The sequence below is a fragment of the Strix aluco genome, chromosome 10 (genome assembly GCF_031877795.1).
Source record: "Strix aluco isolate bStrAlu1 chromosome 10, bStrAlu1.hap1, whole genome shotgun sequence".
NCBI classification, from domain to species: domain Eukaryota; kingdom Metazoa; phylum Chordata; class Aves; order Strigiformes; family Strigidae; genus Strix; species Strix aluco.
In genome coordinates this window covers 27,707,229-27,726,941 of record NC_133940.1, presented here as the reverse complement: position 1 = coordinate 27,726,941, position 19,713 = coordinate 27,707,229, and the positions used below count along the sequence as shown (strand labels likewise).

Sequence of the window (19,713 nt, the reverse complement as noted above, 5' to 3'; positions counted from 1 at the left end):
AAATTACCTTGTCTGCAACTAACTTGAATTCGAGTGCGCTTTTTTTTTTCATTTTTCCCTTTCTCTCCATGAAGACGAGAGCCTTCATCTGCTTCAAGAGCTGAAGAATTTCCTGGTCGCTGGCTGGCAGGTATCGCTCCTCGAGCTGTCCCTGCCTGGCAGAGTGGGGAAAGCCCTCCTCATCCTCCGGATTTAGACAGCGCATAGGTTACCCTAAATCCCCCCAACTCTATGTAAGATAACAGGATGTAACGTGCTTTAGGCTGTTGCAAGGTGTGAAACCATCATAGCAGAGAACACTCTGTTCCTCCCTCTGCCCAGGAGCTCCTGCCCGGGTTTCACCCAACCGCAGAGCTCAGGTAAGTCCACTGGAAAGTATCATTTTTTTTAATTTTTGCTCATATTGCTGCAATATGCATTCCCAAATGTGGCTGATCTCATAAACCCCCATCCTCTTTCCGTAGCCTGGCTCCCCGCAGCCGGGTGCCTTTTACGTGCTTCTAGTTAATGTGGCATCTTCTCTGTGGCTTTGGGGTGGGACAGGAGGTTGGTGACAGTGGCTTGTCCCCATATGTCAGCTCAGGGACATCAGCCCGTCTGTCCCTCCCGTTCATAGGGCTGTGCGGCCGCTGCTTTCCATTATCACCCACGGCCACAGCCTCTTCTGCGTGACTCAACAGAACTCCCCTGGCAGCTATTTCTGGCCTAGTTAGTGAGGTCGGGCGTGTTATTCATGACACTTTCTTCCTCTCTGGTGGGGCTCTGGCCGGGCTGGGACCTGCCCCCGGCTCTCCAGCACACAGACCTTCAGCCAGAGGAGACTCTGGCAGGGAGCAGATGGGGAACGCAGCTCCCAACATCTCCTCACAAAGCACTGTGCTGCCTTTTGCAGCATCGCTAGCCCGGGCTGCTGGGTTGGGGGTCCAGAAGCCGACAGATGTTGGGGCCCTGGGGACAGGCTGTGCTGCAGAGCCTGCTCTGGGCTGCCTCGGTGTGTGCACCCCTGGTCCCAGCAGCATGGGAAGCATCACCAGGTGCCTCTCTGTCTTCTTACAACTCGAACCCCCCAAACTGGTGCAGCCCCATGGCACCTGGTCCCAGCTTTGGGGCACTGGAAGCCCGTGGGAGGGCGGGTGAAGCTGGGAGGCAGCACCGTGCGTAAGCGACTGCGGAGATCAGCTGGCAGGAGCAAATCCTCGCAGCCACCCTCAGCCCGCTTCTCAGTATCTATCCTGTGGTGAGGTCACTGACTCCACTGCTACATCAGAAAGAGGAAGGAGGGCAGTTTCGCTAAAGGAAAGCAGCCCTCAGCAGCAGGATGGTCACCTGGCACCCAGGGTGACCCTCACCAGCATCCCCAGCCTCCAGAGGGGACAGGACGCTCCCAGGCACCCGCCGGCAGCAGGGATCTCACCTACAACCTCTGGGACGTGGCCAAGGAGCACGACCTGCCTTCTTGCCAAGACGTCAGTGCCACATCACAGCATGCCACCGACACCTGCGTCACCACAGCCCTGTCACAGCCTCCCAGGGAAAAGGATGTGGCTCCTCGCGCAGTCAGTTGGTAGGTGAGCGTGGGATGGGGAGCGCCGAGGTCGCCAGGGGCTTGAGGGGACATGGGGCACTTTGATGGCCAGGGAACCCCTGGAAGGTCCTTGCACGAGCTGCCTCTCCCGAGCCTGGAAGCCACAAGCCATTGCAAGCTGGGACAGGATGTGGGGAGGGGTCCCTGTGTGCTTACACAGGTCACAAAGCACTCATTTGCTTTGGCCCCTGTCTGAGTCCCAGTAGTGGGGGACACAAACTTTTGGCCATCCAGGACAACTGTTTGATGTTCCTCCACTAATTAGCTTAATTGCAGGAGCATACTCTGTGTGCAGGCAAGCCCCGACCCAGCAGCAGGTCTTCTCCTTGACCTCCTATGAGCTCCTGCTTGAGATTTCCCCCCTTGGCTGTGTCCTCAGGGCAGCCAGGCAGTCAGGGACTGAGGTTTTCCAGTGTTCCTCCCTGCTCCTCACCTGCTTCCCTCTGGTCTTTCTCTCTGCTCAGCACCTGCAGATGAAGCCCCAGCAGCACGGCTGCACTTTCTCCCCATGGTGGCTCTCCAGTGCGGGCAGGCTGGGGAAGGGAAGCCTTTCTCCTGGGCTGGGAATCCCCTCCTGCCCCCCTCCTTCCCCAAGAGAGAGCCTGACACAGAAGGGGAAGGGGTATTTTTAGCACTTACCCCATGCTTGTTTCAAGGATTGAGCTAAGAAGAGGAATTGACATCAAATGAAGGGTTGCTTTTGCTTTAAAAGGAAGCCTTTTTTTTCTTTTCCTACTACTCAGTCATTGCAAAAATTCTGTGAAGAGGGATTGGTAAAAATCACCTTTTGTAGGAGGTTGGCGTCAGAAATCGCTGGACACTGTTCTCTACGCTGGCACTGGCTTCTGGTGCCCAGCTCCCACAGTGACTCACGTCCCAGAGGAAGGGGATGGGCTGGTACTGAGCCCCTCTGCCCCAGCACTGGTCATGGCTCCCAGCACCCACGAAGCCAAGAGATGCCTCCACCAGCCAGACCATCCTCGCACATGTCCTCTCTCTGCATTCCTGCCCTCCAGCAGCTTTTACTGACCATTGGCTTCTCCTGGAACCCCAGGAACGCGGGTGCTCTCGCCTTCCCAGCTGCCATTCCACCCCAGTATGCACTGGCTGTGGTGACCCATTTGAGATCCTCCAGGTCCCAGAATAAGACGCCATCCACACCTTGAGGAGTTTTCCTGAAAGCAATATGGTTAATAGGGGAAAAAAGTCCTTTGCTGCAACATGAGACTTGCCAGCACCAACACGGCAGGCAGGAGTGTGGTGAACGTGTGATCTCACCCCTGTGCTCGGCACTGCTGAGGCCGCACCTCAATGAGTGGGTTCAGTTTTGGGCCCCTCACTCCAAAAAGGCCATTGAATGACTTGAGCGTGTCCAGAGAAGGGCAACGGAGCTGGTGCAGGGTCTGGAGCACAGGTCTGATGGGCAGCGGCTGAGGGAACTGGGGGGGTTTAGTCTGGAGAAGAGGAGGCTGAGGGGAGACCTCATGGCCCTCTACAACTCCCTGAAAGGAGGGTGCAGAGAGGGGGGATGAGTCTCTTGAGCCAAGGAACAAGCACCAGGACAAGAGGGAATGGCCTCAAGCTGCGCCAGGGCAGGGTCAGACTGGCTCTTAGGAAGTATTTCTTTGCAGAAGGGGTTGTTGGGCGTTGGAATGGGCTGCCCAGGGCAGGGGGGGAGTCCCCATCCCTGGAGGGGTTGAAGAGTCGGGTTGACCCAGCGCTGAGGGATCTGGTGGAGTTGGGAATGGTCAGTGTGAGGTTCATGGTTGGACTGGAGGAGCTTCAAGGGCTTTTCCACCCGAGATGATTCTGTGAAAACAGGTTCTCCAGGGACCCGAAGAGGAGATGGTGGTCCTTAAAAGGAAAACCACTGGCCAGAAGGTGGCAATATCCCCTCTCCTTTCTGGGCCTGACTGCGCAGAGCAGAGAAGGGGTCAGCCCCTTGTCAGGGATGGGTCCATTTTGGTTTGGAAGCTCTAACCCCACTCAGACCTCCCCTTTGGATTGACCAGCTCAGGCAGTGGCAGGACAGTGTCCCACCCAGGTGGCCAGGCACCCCGGTGTCCATCTCCTGAAGCTCAGCTTGCACCGGCCATTGTGGGTGCTGGTGGAGTGAATGCCACAGCACCTCGGGCCAGCGAGGAGGAGGGTGTGCAACAGGGGGGGGTGCAAAGTCCTGCACCAGCGAGGGACAGCCCCGGGAACTGGTATATGCTGGGGCCACCCAGCTGGAAAGCTGCTTCACCCAGATAGCAACCCTGGACCTTCCTCCCCCTGCACCTGCACAGAGATGAGCTTGTACTTTGCCCACCTTCGCGTCTCGCTCAGGGGAGATTAGGGCATTCCTGACCTTCCCGACCCTCTTCTCTGAAATCCTCTGTCGTAGGGTCTAGTTGTGCTGATGGTTGCTTTTTCTTGGGCCGTGTGGGGCTGCTCCAGGCAGCTGATGAGATAATGTTAGAAATCACCCCAGGATTAGTGTCTCCCACCTCTGTTCCCGCTGCGACCTCCTCACCCCGCAGCAGAGATGTGGCACTGGGACACTTTGGAGCAACAACCAGCAAAGCAGCTGCTCCAGGCAGGCTGGATGCAGGACACCTCCTGCAAAGGAGTCCAGGGCAGAGTGACTGTGACTGGGAGGGACTGGAAACCACTGGAGCCCCTGCATCCCTCTGAAGATGGAGGTGCCTGGCTGGACATGCCCAGCACACGGGATTGCCCTTGCTTGGCAATTCCTGCCTTGCACATTCTTGGTGAACCGCTGCCCTCCCTCTGCCCACAGAGCGCATGATGCCCAAAAAAAGCACCCAGACACCTCCTGACATTGACAGAAGCAGTTTTTCCTGGTCAGAAAATTCCTAATCCCTCCAGAAGCTGTTCAGGTTTCCCTGCAATGTCCCCCTCGGGGCCCAAGGCAATTGTCCATCCCCCAAGGCTGAAAAGGGAATTTACAGAGAAAGGTGAAAGCTGAACTGTGTTGCTGTTGTGAGACCAGTCTGACTTTGGTTTCTCACCAAAAATGACAAGTAACTTCATGGCAAAGGACCCCAGCTTTACCCCAGGCCCTAAGGAGTCTCGCAGCACCAAGCTGGTGGTCATACAGTGGGGCCCCAGGCACCCCAGGGTGCTGTCACCCTGTCCCACACAGCACCAGAATTTGGCCCCAACAGCGGGTACTGCTTCATGGGGCTTTTCTAACTTCCACCCTCAGGGTCCTGTGATGCATAAAGCAAAATCCACCATGTCAGGGACTTAACAGGGACTATCTCTCATTGCAGAGCCCTCAGTAGAAGCAGACCAGGTTCAGAGATCAGGTTCATTTCTGCCACGTGCCACCTAGGGTGGAGCCAGGGAGAGTTTGATCTTCCACAGGACGGCAGTACCAAGCCTCAGGTGCCAGTGAAGCAAAACAAACAGCAGCTTTCTTAAACAGCAGGGATGCTGGAGGAGACATTGGGCTGACGAGGGAGCAGCTGAGTTGGGCTGAAGATCTGGGGGCTTGTAGAACATGGAGAAAATTGTCACCTGTCCTACAGCACTGGTGAGTTTTGGCTCTTGGAGGGTGCACTGAGGTGTCTCAAAGCTCCGGATCGGTGTGGGCAGTGGGTCTTTGCAGCAGATCATACAGGATATGTGAGCTGAGCAGTGGTGAGACCCTTCCCCACCAGTTCTGCCTGGCTCTTTCCGTATGGCATGGTGCAGCTCCAACCCCCTTGCACACGCTTGTGTCTCAAACCACTTTGTGGATTTTGTCACAGGTACTCCAAGGCCACGTGCGATTCTCCAAGAGAGAGTTTTTTTCATGGGCATCACCTAATGTGATATAAAAAAAAAGTTGAATTGCATTGCGGAACTGTTCGGGGTGTTTGAATCATGTCTGGGACCATAAGGAAGCCTAGGGAGTAGAAGATGCTCCAGGGGCTCCCCAGGATGGATGCCCTGTGCATGGATGAAGTCTGCCCAGATGCTCGACCTCCCCGCAGGCCGTGAGTTACCCACCCCACAGCTATGGGGGTGTAGTTTCTGACCTGCCCTTACACCTCCCTCTGCAGGTCAATGGTCAGGGCAGGAGATGGGCAGGAGCTGGGCAGGACCTGCCTTGATGTCCCACAGGTGCTGGAGGACTCTTGTACCTTGGTCTGTAGTGGTTGGGAGCAGCGTGTGCTACAGGGGAGGGCGTGCTCATTGCTACCTTCTTGTTTCATCTTATCCCATAAAAATTTAAAAATCGTTGTTATTTTAATCAGCTTAGTCCCTCATTTTAGAGACAGAAACCAAAGCATGGGGTTTGGTGTTTAGGGAATATAGACTTGGATTATCCCTGGTCCTCTCCAACATGGACTCTGCTTTCTGCAGCTGGAAAAGCATTTCCCACCCTGAAATACTCAAGGATCATTTTCTAAGTACTGGTTACAGTGAGAAAAGGCTTCTCTTGCCCTAAACCAGGGAATTCCAGCCCAATAGTGCCATTGTCCAGGCAGTGGCATGTCTAGAGCAGGGCAGGCCTCCTGCACTCCGAAGCAGAAATCCATGGATGGTGCTTGCTGGCCTCCACGTGCCCGCTGCAGAGACATCCCAGCTCTGCACCCCGACGAGCAGCTCAGCAAATTTTGCTTTTTTCCTGCATCTTTCCTACTCCTGCTGAAAAATCATTCCTCAGCTGACAAGAGCTTGCTGTAACGTGGGGGCCCTTTGGTGACAGTTCACAGGCATCAGGGAGAGGGAGGTTAATGGGATCAGAGCCAGCTGGTTCCAGGGACACTGAATACAGCATCTCTTTCTTTTCTCTCTGTCCTTTAATTAAGCCCCTTGTAACTCTGCTTGGGATTTGGGAGTGACCTCGGCGCTTTCCTAGCAGGAGCCTTCCTCATGGGCCATTGCTCCGGCACAATGCACCTTGGCCTTTTCATCCCAAGGGAAGTAGTTTGGGCAGGTCAACCATTCAAGCTGCGTGTCCTAGTTTTAGTGCCCGTGATAGCAAGTCAAAGGGAGGTCGTGGGGGGATGCTAACCAACCACCCAGCTGCATCCTGGAAAGGGAAAGCACCTTCCAGTGAGAAGGGAAGTTGCACAGCGAGGGAGAAAGTGAAAGCCCAAAGTAGAAATCTTCAACCTGGGACTGCTTCTAAAAGAAGCTGCTGTTGGCTGGACTCATCCCTCAAACATCACCTCCCACTGTAGGAAAATATCAGCCTACCTGGTTCCTGCAGGTCTTCACAGCAGCAAGGTTGCACTTTGGGTTTTCTACTTGGGGAATGGAAAGCTTGCAGAAGAAAACACCTCGTCACAAGCACCATGCAACGTCACACCAAAGCAGCCCCTGTCCATGCAGGCACCGTCTCCCTGGCTGCGCCGTTTCTGCCAGCTGTAATCTGGTCCCTGCGATGGAACGGGCCCTTCTGCAGCTGATACTGGTGCCCAGCGCTGGCTCATGGACGATGTGCACGTGGTCAGTCCACAGCACCAGCCCAACTCCCCTCTGGGCTGCCTGTGAGGCAGCCGGTGGACTTTAAGCTCATTTTTTTGGCCTGGAGAGGCAAATTGCGGCAGAAGCTGTTTTCAGGAGCCTGGAATTAGCAGTACACATCAAAGAATTAGTCCTGATCCGAAAAGCCCAGCGACAGACTCAAAGCAAAGTCCTTCAGCTGTCCCTCCTGCGCTTTGGGGTGCTGAAGGCAACAGAAAACCCCGTGCCAACCACGGGCTGGGGTTTGAAGCGCTGACAAGCTCCAGACAGCCCCATGCTGAGTTAGATCCTGCTCTGACCACATGTTTTCTAATGGGAGCATTCGGTTTTAGGGCTTTTCTCAAGTTCACACGGCTGTAGAGCGGCAGCAGCCCTGGCACTGCAGCCCCGCACCTTCCTGCAGCAGGGAGAGGGTGATTTAACCCAATTAATTTGAAATGAGCCGGCGGGCTGCATGCCGAGAGCCCTTCCACGTGTCTCCTTCCGCTCACCCTCTGTCTCTGCAGTTATGAAACCACTAGCAGCGGCCGATGCCCTGACCAAGCACAGGTCAGTAGGATGATTTGGCTGTAAGAAAAGGGGCTGGGGGTGAAGCCGGTGTCTCGGGGCAGGATTTCCCCACATTCAGTCCTCTCCAGCCTGGTGAGAGCTGTGTCTGCACCCCTGATTGACACGTATACAGCAGGAGTCTTGGTTATGACAGAATCCTGGGGGTCTTCGGTGGGGTCTGGAGACAGAGGAGGCAGACAGTCAAGACTTTCACTCTTTCTGGCTCAAGGAAAATGTATTTTTTAAAGGTTCTTGCAAAAAAAAAAAAAAAAAAAAGCCAGAAATTATTATCAGGCTATGCCAACCCCATCTGTCCTTTACCAACGTTCTCCCTTTCCGACTCCTGCTAGCCGGGGACAGGGAGGAGTTTTAGGTGCTGAGCAAAAACACGTGTATTTGCTTTGTGATCCACTGGCTCTCCCGAAGCTGCCAAAGGCGTCGGGCCCAGCATCTGGGGTCACACAGGGGTCCGCGGCAGCTGGGCTCTCAGCAGGGTGAGGTGCCAGCCCGGATGGCCCCCAGCTCCCCGTCACACAGAGCCGCTCCCGCATCCCTTCATCCCTTCCCAGGTGCTGTTTCAGGGATGGTCGCTACTAATTACAGCTGTACCCCTCCACCCCCCACCCCCCACCCCCCCCACGGCCCTAACCCGCTGTGAATGGCACCGAAACCGCCTTTGTTCCCCTCCCCGGGGGGCGGGGGGGAGGACAGCGCTGCCCTCGGCTATAAAAGGGGGCGGTGGTGGCTGGTGGCCCCAGCCCCGCTCCCAGCCCCGGTGCCGGTCCCATCCCTGGCCATGGGCCACCCCAGTGCAGTCGCCACGCTGCTCTGTCAGCTGGGGCTCTCCGTGGCCATCCAGTGGCTGTGAGTAGTGGCCCCAGGGATGGGGGGATGCACCCCCTCCCTCCCCGGTGCCCTTCTTTGGGGGTCCCCCTCTGCAGCCGGCTCCCCCAGAGGGGTGCTCCGGGCCCCCCCCTCACCCCACTGACCCCCATCCTCTCCCCACAGCGGGCTGACAGAGAGCGGCAGCGGGGTGGCCTGGAACGAAAGCCACCACTGCCGGCTGCTCGCCGGGCTGGTGCCCGACCAGTTCCAGCTGTGCCGCAGGAACCTGGAGGTGATGCACAGCATCGTCCGGGCCGCCCGCCAGACCAAGAGCGTCTGCCAGAAGACCTTTGCAGACATGAGGTGGAACTGCTCCTCCATCCAGCGTGCCCCCAGCTTTGGCCCTGACCTGCTGAAAGGTAAAGGATGCTTCATCCGCTGCGTTCGTGCTCCTCTTTCTGCCCCACGTAGCTTTGCAGGCAGCCTTTAATCTACAGTGCTTGGGTGTTAATTTTGCCTCAGATGCATGTTTTGGAGAAAACTTGCTGCCGTTACACCCACATTAATCCTGTGCAACTTATATCTGCAGGAACGGACAGACAGTAACTTCTATTTCAAACAAAAAACAGCTGCTAGAGGCTCCATAAAAAAGGGGGCAGAGGTGGGGACACTGACAGTGTAATACAATGGGTGGCACAGGGTAAAAGTACAGTGCAAAAAAACCCATTGGGCTTTGGTTTTATTCTGTTGCAAGAAAAAAAACCCACCCTCCTTTGCACTGTGAGAGCTTTGAGAGGAGTGCTTGGCTGGGCAGGGAGGAAGGACATCTCCCCCTCTTCTTCCCAGGAACCCGGGAATCCGCCTTTGTCTACGCCCTGGCTGCCGCCGCCGTCTCGCACTCCATCGCCCAAGCCTGCACCTCGGGAGAGCTCCCCCTCTGCTCCTGCGGCTCTGTCCCCTCCGAGGTCCCCGGGCCCGACTTCAGATGGGGTGGCTGTGGGGACAACCTGCGCTACGGCCTCCAGCTTGGCACCGCTTTTGCTGACAGCCCCTTAAAATCCAGCAAGCTGGGGACCCAGGGGCTCAAGGCCATGAATCTGCATAACAATGCAGCGGGGCGGCAGGTGGGTATGGTGCCCACCCGGATTTCTCTCAGCAGCCCAGCACACCTCACAGCACCCCGGGGGGTGGCAGAGGTGCCTAATATAAGGTGGCAGACTCCAGCCAGGCTGTTGGGATGCTGTCCTTAAATTCAGGAGGCAACTAAATGGTTAAAATGAAGTTAAAGGTGTTTGCAGAGACATCCCCTGCTGCTACCCACCCCCCCCCCCCAACCATGCTTGCACCCTTTCCACAACCAGCACAAGATATTTACCACTTCGCACCAGTACTCCCAGTACTTCTTCCCACCCCTCTCATGGGAAGCTGAGGCCTGTCCAAGCTGATTTGCCTCATTCGTGGAAGCTTTCCACCTAGCACCCTGTGCAGAATAAAGCAATATCTCCTCTCTAAACTAATCTCTGGTTTCGAGAGACTTTATTTCAGGTAAGAGGCTCCCCAGCCCTGCCCAGAGCTGCGGGGTTTTGTGCTTTCAAGCCCTCGTGTTCCCCAGGTGAGGACGTGGCCATCCTGCACCCACGCTGGCTGGGGAAGCCACCAGCTCCACTGCAAGCTCCAGCACGGCTGAGCTCCCCAAGGGCTTTTTAAATTTAAAGGTGGCGATACGCAGCTGAACTCTTTCATCTCTTGAAACTTCTCATGTATGCTCTTACAAATTGATCCGTAGGGTGGGTACCAGGAGAAAGCAGAAGTGAATTCATCTGGTTTCTTGTCCTCTGCAGGTGCTGAGTGACTCCCTGGATACCAAGTGTAAATGCCATGGTGTTTCAGGCTCCTGTTCGGTGAAGACCTGCTGGAAAGGACTGCCAAACTTGGATGAAATTGCCTCTGACCTCAAGTCCAAGTACCTGGCAGCCATCAGGGTGACCCACCGGCTCATAGGGCCCAGGAAGCAGCTGATACCCAAAGAAATGGATGTCAGGCCAGTGAAGGAGACGGATCTGGTTTATCTCATCAACTCTCCCGACTACTGCATGCCGAATCAACAGCTGGGGTCTCTGGGGACACAGGACAGGTAAGAAACTGCTGCAAATACTCTCTAACTCAGGCTCTAATTTGATGAGTGTCTGCTTTGAGAGCATGCTCTGGGAAGCTGGTGTGGGTGGGGACACCACAGGGACCGCTGCGAAACCTTTGCATCTTAAAGTCCCCGGGAGGGCAGGAAGGCAGATGTTGTTCTTACAGAGCTGTGCAGGCGTAAAGGCAAGGGAGAGGCCTTCCTGAGAGTCCGTCAGCTCCGCTCTCCAGCAGAGGATGCACCATGTGAGGAGTCAGAAAGGGAAACGCCACCTCTCCCTGCAAGCCCGTGGGTGCTGCCTGCCAGTAACCAGAGTGGTTCGGCAGTCCGGAGTCTGCGGTGCTTCCCAGACATCTCCTGTCTGGAGCGATTGCGGGGCAGGGGGAAGTTTTTAGAGGGATGAAGAAGCCTCGTCTGAAGGTTGAGCCAGGGCTGCCTCAGGGCTGTGACTTGCAATCCCTGTTAGATTTACCAGGAGCAGAAGTTCCTGGTCCTAGCCCTTCCTTCTCCATGGGAAGTTCCTGCCCAGGATGATACAGAGTGTGCCCAGCCTCCACCCCAGGTGCTCAAACACCCTCACAGAAACCCAAGCTGACATCGACCCCAGTTTGCAAGCAGACCCGTGTGTCTCAGTCAGAGAGGGACCTTGGGGGTTGATTGCCAGGCGGCTGAACAGGAGCCAGCAGTGTGCCCAGGTGGCCAAGAAGGCCAATGGTATCCCGGCTTGTATCAGCACTAGCGTGGCCAGCAGGGACAGGGAAGGGATCTCACCCCTGTGCTCAGCACTGGTGAGGCCGCACCTCGATGAGTGGGTTCAGTTTTGGGCCCCTCACTCCAAAAAGGCCATTGAATGACTCGAGCGTGTCCAGAGAAGGGCAACGGAGCTGGTGCAGGGTCTGGAGCACAGGTCTGATGGGCAGCGGCTGAGGGAACTGGGGGGGTTTAGTCTGGAGAAGAGGAGGCTGAGGGGAGACCTCATGGCCCTCTACAACTCCCTGAAAGGAGGGTGCAGAGAGGGGGGATGAGTCTCTTGAGCCAAGGAACCAGCGCCAGGACAAGAGGGAATGGCCTCAAGCTGCGCCAGGGCAGGGTCAGACTGGCTCTTAGGAAGTATTTCTTTGCAGAAGGGGTTGTTGGGCGTTGGAATGGGCTGCCCAGGGCAGGGGGGGAGTCCCCATCCCTGGAGGGGTTGAAGAGTCGGGTTGACCCAGCGCTGAGGGATCTGGTGGAGTTGGGAACGGTCAGTGTGAGGTTCATGGTTGGACTGGAGGAGTTTCAAGGGCTTTTCCAACCCAGATAATTCTGGGATTCTGTCTCACTGCCTCCTGCTATGGGCACATAAGGGCTGGGAAGAGGCCATGGGTACGGTCCCTCAGCTCCCGCTCGTGCATCCTCCCCTTGACAGGCAGTGCAACAAGACCTCCGTGAGCAGCGACAGTTGCAACCTGATGTGCTGCGGCCGCGGCTACAACACCTACACGGAGGAGGTGGTGGAGAGGTGTCACTGCAAGTATCACTGGTGCTGCTACGTGGTGTGCAAGAAGTGTCGGCGGAAGGTGGAGAGATACGTCTGTAAATAACGCTGGCGGTGTCACGGCAGGTGGGAGGACTCTCATGCTGGTGTCCTCCAGGGCACCAAATGCCAACTGCGAGGGATGCTCGGAGCTCCAGCAAGAAGCGGGCTGTGCGGGAAGCCTGGACTCTCACATTACCACAGAAGATCTCAAACTGAGTGATACTGGGAAGCCAAAGACCAGAGGCCGACCTCTCTTCCACCTCTCCAGAGCGAGACAAAGGGCTGCCCTCCTGCAGCTGGTCGGCAGTGCCCAGCCCTCTGTCTCCAGCTGGGGACAAACCATTTATCATGCCGCATGCACAGGCCCTTTTCTCCAGGGGTGAATGCGGACCCTGGGCTGCTATTGTCTCTTTGCAGGAGGTTTCTGACAGTGGCCTGAAAGACAGGAGTGATGGATGGGAAGGGGGGTAGAGAGCTGTCGGTTGGGAGGAGGCTGCAGGGGAAGAAAGCTGCTGCAGGTGAGGGGGTCATGGGCAGCTCCTCTGGGGACAGGCTTCTGCTGTGGGCTCACCCAGCACCACTGAATGTTCCTCCTCAGGGGCAAATACTGGTCCAGAGCCCTTTGCAGCATCTGAAATGAAGACAGGCAGAGCCAGTTATTGGTCCAGGAGACAGAACTCATCAATCCTCCCCACGACCTGCATGGAGATTGCCACTGCACTCGGAGGTGACTGATGATAACAGACAGACCTGGAGACAGGAGCAGTCCCGGTGGCTGCCGAAGCAGGGCAGCATGGAAAAACTGCCTTCTATTAACAAAGCAGCCACGGCAGCACTGTAGCTTCTGCCCTCTGGGCTTGTGTTGGAGGTGGAAGCCCTCTCAAGGTGTGGCATACTCATGGCTTCTCCTTCCTGCCCCTTCTTGTAGACCACTAAGGTTTTCAGCCCACTCCTTCCACCCCCTTAATACCAGGTGTGCTGGCACTCTGGCCTGGAGAGAGGATCTTGGGAAATAAGAATGAACCCTTAGTCTCTATACTTAATCTAAGTGGGATTCTGGTACATGTTTTTTAAAATAAATGTATTATATCATACCTCTGTGTGACATGTTTCCTAGGTCAACCTCCCTCCTCCATCTCTGGCCACAGAGAAAGCAAGAGCATATCTAAGGAGATCCTAAAGCCCCATGTCCCCTCCTTTACACACAGGGGGGGACCAGTTCTGTCTTAACTCTTTCTGCTGCTCATTGGCTCAGGTTTGTCTTTAATTACAGGTATCTGTCAGCCCCAGCTACCGTGCACATATGGTAAAGCTGCTGGAAGGTTTCTATCACCTGCTTCCTCAGGTCTCTGACCAGCCAGCTTCTGGGATCAGTGCTGGGGGCCGGAAACTGAGGCAGTTGGGGATTATTTTCTGATCTGAATGTGGGCTGGACTAGCCAACCGTGTGTGTGTGAATGGCAAGGAGTCAGGAGCCGGGGATGGGGGCTCCGACAGCCTTCCCCTAGCATGGAAGCTGGCCAAGCACTTGAACGGGGTGAGAGATTCCTGGTCATGCAGCCTTTGGTGAGAAAGGGTGAGTCTAAGCAGACAGGTGCTGAGGAGAACCCAGAGCACCAGGAAGGCAGGTAAACATCGAGGAAATCCGAGGGCAACTTCCCACAGCTCATACCACGACCTAGAGACTCTGGTGGCTTTGCGTGAGCTTTGCTTTATTTGTGGTTTGCATTGAATGGAGCTGGCCGCCTTCAGCCTGAGTCCAGCTGTACAATTACTCATTTCCATATTCATTCAATCATTTTTAATAGCCTCTGCAGGGTCACGGAATCAATTCATGAGCTTTTATTGTAAACCATCCCCTCCACTTAATGTGCTCCAGGTTTCTGTATTAACAGTGAATAAGAGCTGAGAGTCAAAGGTGGCTTGAGAGAAGCCTGGGAGCGGCAAGTTGAAATGCTCAGGGGTGAAGCATGTGCTCGCATAGTTAACCGAGTGAGTTAACTATCATTATCAGTTGTTAATGTGCCATTGACTTGATCTGGCTGCTGACATCTAGCCTTCCCAGAGCGACAGTAAAGCCACAGCTGCCAGGTTTCCATCACAGCTGCTGAAGACCAAAAAACTATCTTTTAAAATGCAATTAGGGGTTAGTCACCGGCATTCCTCAGAAAAGGGAGTCTTCAGCTGCTAAGCTGCAAAATAGCTGCAGTTTCTGTGTCCCGAGCCAGGCTGAGCCGAGGGGTGATGCAGGTACTTAATTAGGAGGATTGCTTAAATACCTTCCCTATAGCCACCTCCTGTGCATCCCCAGATCAGAGGAAGGTGAAACCGGGAGGGGCTGTGAACTCCGCAGAGCACTGCAAAACGAGCTGGTGAGAGAGGGAAAAAAAAAAAAAAAAAAAAAAAACCAAAAAAAAAAAAAAACCAAAACCCAAACCAGGGGCAGGATCTTGTGGAGTGGGAGATTCAGCCAGGAGGGTGGGAAATGTGATTTGCATTTGGTAACTACAAACACACATAGCCTGGGGTAGAGGAGAGGAGCCACAATAGCTAGGAATGCCCCGGGGAGATGTCGTGATCCCCTCCTAGAGAGGTCCCATTTGAATTTCTGCCTGGGAAAAGGCAGGGTCAAGTGCTGAATATTCAGAGTCTTCTCCTCCTCTTGCTCCTCGCATCCTGACTGCAAACCCAACAGGGAAGAGCTGGGAAAGGATTGGAGGGGTCAGTCAGCAGCGAGGGGCTTGGGCTCCGTTTGTGTCCTGCAGGAAATCGGAAAACGCTGTAATTAGTTGAAGGATGCAAAGGGTCAGGCTGGCAGGAAGGACGATGGTGGGGAGGTGACAGCTAAGTGACAGTGCTCTGAGTGGAGGGTGTTATAATCTGGGCCCACACCTGGATTTACCAGGCTTGTGAGATCTGCGGGACTGGAAGAGTCTCTGAGGGACCGAGAGCCAGAGCAAGGCAGTCGGCAGCAGAGGGAATAAACACTGCGCTTGGCCCCAGGGGCTGAGGGGACCCGTCTGACTGGATGTATTTTATCTCTCTAACCCTGCTTGGGCAGAAAAACCAGCAGGAAGGTGTCAGGGGAACATGGAGCCCCTTCACCCCACCCGGGCTAGCACAAGCACCCTCTGAGGTAAAAGATGGGAAAACCTGGACGCTGACATCACCCTCCAGTGGCTTCCAGCAACCCTCTGCCAGAGAAATCGGTGCAAAAGGGTTTTTCTCTAACCCTCTACACCTTCACTTCCACCCCAGACATCTCCAGCTCTGGCAGACAGCCCTTCAGGACCTGAATAAACCTGGGCAAGGACGGTAGCAGTGTCCCCAAAAACGAGAGCATCTCTGTAACAATTGTGGCTTTGCAGCCCTTCAGACACTTCCTCACGCATTTCTTTTGCCCCGCTTTCACAATCGTCCTCTCCAGACTGTGGTAGGCTGCTGTCATTACCCTCTGCTTCACGAACCCTCGCCGGGCTCACTGCTAATGTGACGGATCTACCTCTTTGACTTTTCTGTCATTAGCCATTTTTCCCTATGTCTTGTGGCTTTTTGTTTATCTGTCTCTCTGGAAATGAGACTCCCTGGAGCTGAATTCTCCATGGCCATGGCAGAAGTCTTTCACTTTCTGGTGCTGGGAGCTGACGTGGGAGAGATGGCTCTGAAAATGGCTTGCGCGTAGAACAAAACCATCCCTCTACACGAAATGTGGTGAGAACCAGGCAAAGGGTTTGCTTTGAAAAGCCTCCTCTCGGTTACTGCCTGACTTTTAATTTGGGTTTGAAAGGAATAACACTGGTATGAATGTGATCGTTCCCTGCTGGTTAGACTTGTGCAGACAATGAAGTCTGGAGAAAAGCGAGTGATTTTCATGGACTCTTTTGACTTTCCTGCTAAAGCATTGATTTTTTTTTTTTTCCCTTTTATTTCTTTATTCATTGAGGGATGCTACATAACTTATTCCAGGAGGATAATCTGAGCAAAGACAACAAGCTGTTGGTAATCAAGTAAACATTTTGGAGGAAGAATGACTCTGTTCAAGAACATGTTGGGATATTTCTTCCCTACAGCCCTGGACTGCCGCTTGGCCTGGACTGTGGGTCAGGACCTCCACCTGCTTTTTGCTTGTGCTCTTCACAAAGAAAACTGAGCCAGAACAAGGAAAAGGCACAGGATGGGGCTGCTGTCTGGGGCCTCCTCAGCTGTTGATCAACGTCTGTACTGCTGTAAATATTTGGGGGATGTTGCTCTGACCTTTGGGATGGTTGGTGCCTACACTATCACACCACAAGACACAAACATGAGTAAATGCTTGTCTTTAAGGAAAAACCCTTGCATCTCTGTTCTCCTTTATTTCTGGAGTGTTCAGCAATATCATGATGCTCCTAAGAATGACAAATAATAATAGGGATTGTCCTTATGGGGATCTTCAGCTGAAGGACAGGGCCAGATCAACGTAGGTGAGTAACAGCCATAAGACCAGAGGGGGAACTAGGCTGCAGACAGACGGCCCTTGGGCATAGCTTGAAGGGCAGTCGAGCGTGAGTCTCAGAGGGGGAGCAGACCTCTGTCCCTTCTCCTAGGCTGGGCAGGCTGGCATCCTTTCCAGCTCTGAACCCCATATTTTATATATATAACCGGGCTTTTCCAGGAGCATCCCCCCCCAAGCCCAGAACCAGGGCCGTACAGATTTTGAGGACTTTCTCAGCTTGCGTATGTGTCAGCCATGACCACTGTGCATGTGCTGCGTGGGGGAGTCAGGGATTTCCAGGCGTGCTCCAGTCTGGCTGGAGCAGAACCCGTGTGCTGTAGGATGACGTGCAGAAGCTCTAACACCTTCCAGGAAGACTGGATGTACATGGAACGTGCTGGAGCTCCTGGGAAGCACCGGGCAGGCCTTCTGGATGTGCACAGCCAGATGTTTTACACATGTGTGTTAAATGAAATATGCCGTGGTGGTAGGTTTTACTACCTGTATAATGGAAAGCACGTGGGCACGTTTCATTTCTGGAACTGGAAACGTACAAACCCTCCAGAAGCTGAGGCTGATCCCTAGACATTGACTTTATGCTGAAAACCTGCTGCACCAAGACACTTGGCAGAACTGGGGAGTGGGAGAGACCGATCCCCGGCTTGCCAAAACTCCGGGAACTCCCCCTTTTCACATGCAGTGGGTCTAATCACAGCTACTATTCCTGTAGTCTCCAGCTTGAGGTTCATTGTGGAGCGAACAGGGACTTGCTGGGTAATTATGCCTCCCAAAGAATTGTTTATTTTTTCCTTGTATTGGGAACATTAGCTCTGTAATTAGAAGGGGCAGCTCGAAAAAACGTGTCCTGCCAGGCAGACCTCAGGCAGGAGGAGAACATGTGCGGGTACAGGCAGTTTGCTACGCTGGTGTTAAAGAGCAGACTGTGGGTGATTCTGGTCACTAACACTTACTGATTTCATGTCTCCATGGTGTAAATGAAAATTATTCTTGACCAGTTGGGACAGCAGATAAAAACAGGGGGCTGATTAGCTTCTAGAAAGGAGATTCAGGAGCTTCTAACCAGCTAACCCCCTTGGCTCTTAGAGACAAAGCCTTCTCCATCTCAAAGGAAACCCGGCCTCACACGGATTTCCTATTCTCTTGGTCTGGCTGGCCCAGTGAGTCGGGACAATGTGCTGCTCAGGGCCTCTCCTGTGCTGCCCCCACAACCTGGGTCACAACGGCCTCTCCCACCCCCCCAGTTTAAAGGGGAGGGGAGTCGGGCTGAGGTCCCACGCTCCATCAGCAGCCTATTTACAATTCCTTGGAGAGCAAGCCTATGAACCTGCCTGGCTCACTCTGAGAGGTGAAGACCTCCAAGGAGAATGCCCTAAGGAGATGTTTGTTAAAGATTAAACAGAGATATCCTATAGAAGGGTGATCTGGGAACTGCTCAGAGACCCTCTGCAGAACACAAAGGATAATGCAGCGGAGGAGTTCACTCTAGCAGTCTCTTTTGCTCTGATCCTTAGAAATGCTGCTGAAATGTTGAATCTTGGCAGTTACAGGTGGTGATGATGTGAGGGGTTTACTGGAGCTTTTAACTGATATATAAGAAGGGGTAAGATGCTGTACTGAGAGTGTTATTGCTCCGAGGAAAGTGAATTGGTTGCAATTGTTGGGGATGCCAAAGCATCTTCTGCTAGAGAAGAACAAACAGCTGTAGATTCCCGGCCCCATTCCACTTCCAATCATTCTACTAATGAGTTTTCCCACCACGAGACGCAGCGTTGTTCTTCCCTTCCCGCGTGGCGTGCAGGAGCACCACACAATGACGTAGTCAGCTCTTGCTGTACCTCACACTGCCATGCCTGCCTTCCCAGCCCAGCAACGCGGTCACATGGAGGGAGGGTGACAGGAGACTGACATCACTGGGGGGTACTCAGGGCACAGCGAACAGGAACCTAAACCCACAGCTCTTCTGGTTTTTATGAGTAACTTTATATCAAGCTATCTCACGTAGGTATGCAGAAAGCAAACAGACTAAATTGTAAACTGTCTCATTCCTGGAGGCTGAGTGCTTCCAGCCAGCCCTGAATTATTATTACACCATATACGTTTATCACATCTAGGTCAATTACCTCTGTTTCTAAGGGACCAACATCCATTCCTAAAAGCCCAGCTTTAACCTTAACCTACCTTATGCCTGTTTAAATTTCACAGATATTGTAAGAAGGGACTTAGGAGCTACATAAAAAAGAAATGAGAAAGGCTGCTTCTCTTACTTTTGTTATAAGAAGAATACGGAGAGAAGAAATGGAAGTTGCTGTGCTTAAAAAAATAAAACGTAGCACCATGCTACGAAGCGTTCGCGCTGTGCATCGCGTGCTGCCGGGATTGTCTGTCAGATGTAGGACCCAAGCTATAGCCCTGTACAGCACAAGCTCCCACTAAACCCAACTGCTGGCCTAAGGCTTAACGTCACCCAGGCTTGCCCACGAGCAGGAGAGGTCCCCACGTGTCACCTCCCGTCCCAGATGGCGGATCTGCCCTAGCACCCACGGCACGACACACTCGTCACCTCCACATCTGCCTGGGACAGCCTGGGGGTGCTGCCTGCGTGGGGGGCAAAGCCCAGCCGGGGCAGGGGCCGAGCACGCTGATGAAATGCCAGCTCGGGGGCCAGTGGCCGAGCGGCTCATCAGCCGAGCCACGGGTGGGCTCGGCGCGGCAGCACTGACTGTGCCGACAGCTTACGGCTCCAGAGCCCTTTCAGTGCCGTTCTGCCCTCCTCACACCTCTTGCTCCCTTTTCTAGAGGGGGAAGGTGCATGCTTTCTGTTAATTTATCTAATTATCCTCATTTTTGCTTGTTTATTGGACCAGTACACCTTCTCCCAGAGTACCTGGCAAGGTCAGGGGAGGCCTGTGTGTCAGGCAGGAACCAGCAGGACAAAACTTTGGGAGCACTGGATGCATGGGAGGGCTTTGGGCCTCCGATGCCTGCCGAGCCTCGTACGGGCGACGCCACCTGCCCGCCGCGAGGGTTCCCCGGGTGCTGGGGGCGAGCCAAGGGCCCGGCGGGCCCGCTGAAGCCTCGCCGGGCCCTGCATGCGGCCCGCCCCTACCAAGATGGCGGCCCCACCGCGTTCGGGCGGCCCCTCTG

The 19,713-nt window shown here is 54.4% G+C and overlaps 1 protein-coding gene across 4 annotated transcripts; it reads left to right on the top strand.

Moving 5' to 3' along the window:
• The first annotated feature begins 1,534 nt into the window (after window positions 1-1,534).
• Window positions 1,535-16,471, top strand: LOC141927657 (protein Wnt-11b-like). 4 transcript variants are annotated; one of them, XM_074834877.1, is made up of 6 exons: window positions 1,535-1,564; window positions 6,391-7,600; window positions 8,609-8,844; window positions 9,272-9,549; window positions 10,267-10,559; window positions 11,968-16,471. In XM_074834877.1, exons 2-6 carry the CDS (start codon window positions 7,506-7,508, stop codon window positions 12,140-12,142), a joined length of 1,077 nt encoding a protein of 358 aa, XP_074690978.1. In that variant the 5' UTR covers window positions 1,535-1,564; window positions 6,391-7,505; the 3' UTR covers window positions 12,143-16,471. The 4 variants fall into 4 exon arrangements, with proteins under 4 accessions (XP_074690978.1, XP_074690977.1, XP_074690976.1 ...); XM_074834876.1 differs by lacking the exon at window positions 1,535-1,564 and adding an exon at window positions 3,163-5,126; XM_074834875.1 differs by lacking the exon at window positions 1,535-1,564 and having other exon boundaries at window positions 3,163-7,600.
• Window positions 16,472-19,713: the final 3,242 nt, after the last annotated feature.

Coding starts and splice junctions, on each gene's coding strand:
- LOC141927657 (XM_074834877.1), top strand. CDS start 7,506: ATGCCGAGAGCCCTTCCACGTGTCTCCTTCCGCTCACCCTCTGTCTCT. Junction 7,601..8,608: donor GATGCCCTGACCAAGCACAG/GTCAGTAGGATG, acceptor CTCTCCCCACAG/CGGGCTGACAGAGAGCGGCA. Junction 10,560..11,967: donor TCTCTGGGGACACAGGACAG/GTAAGAAACTGC, acceptor TCCCCTTGACAG/GCAGTGCAACAAGACCTCCG.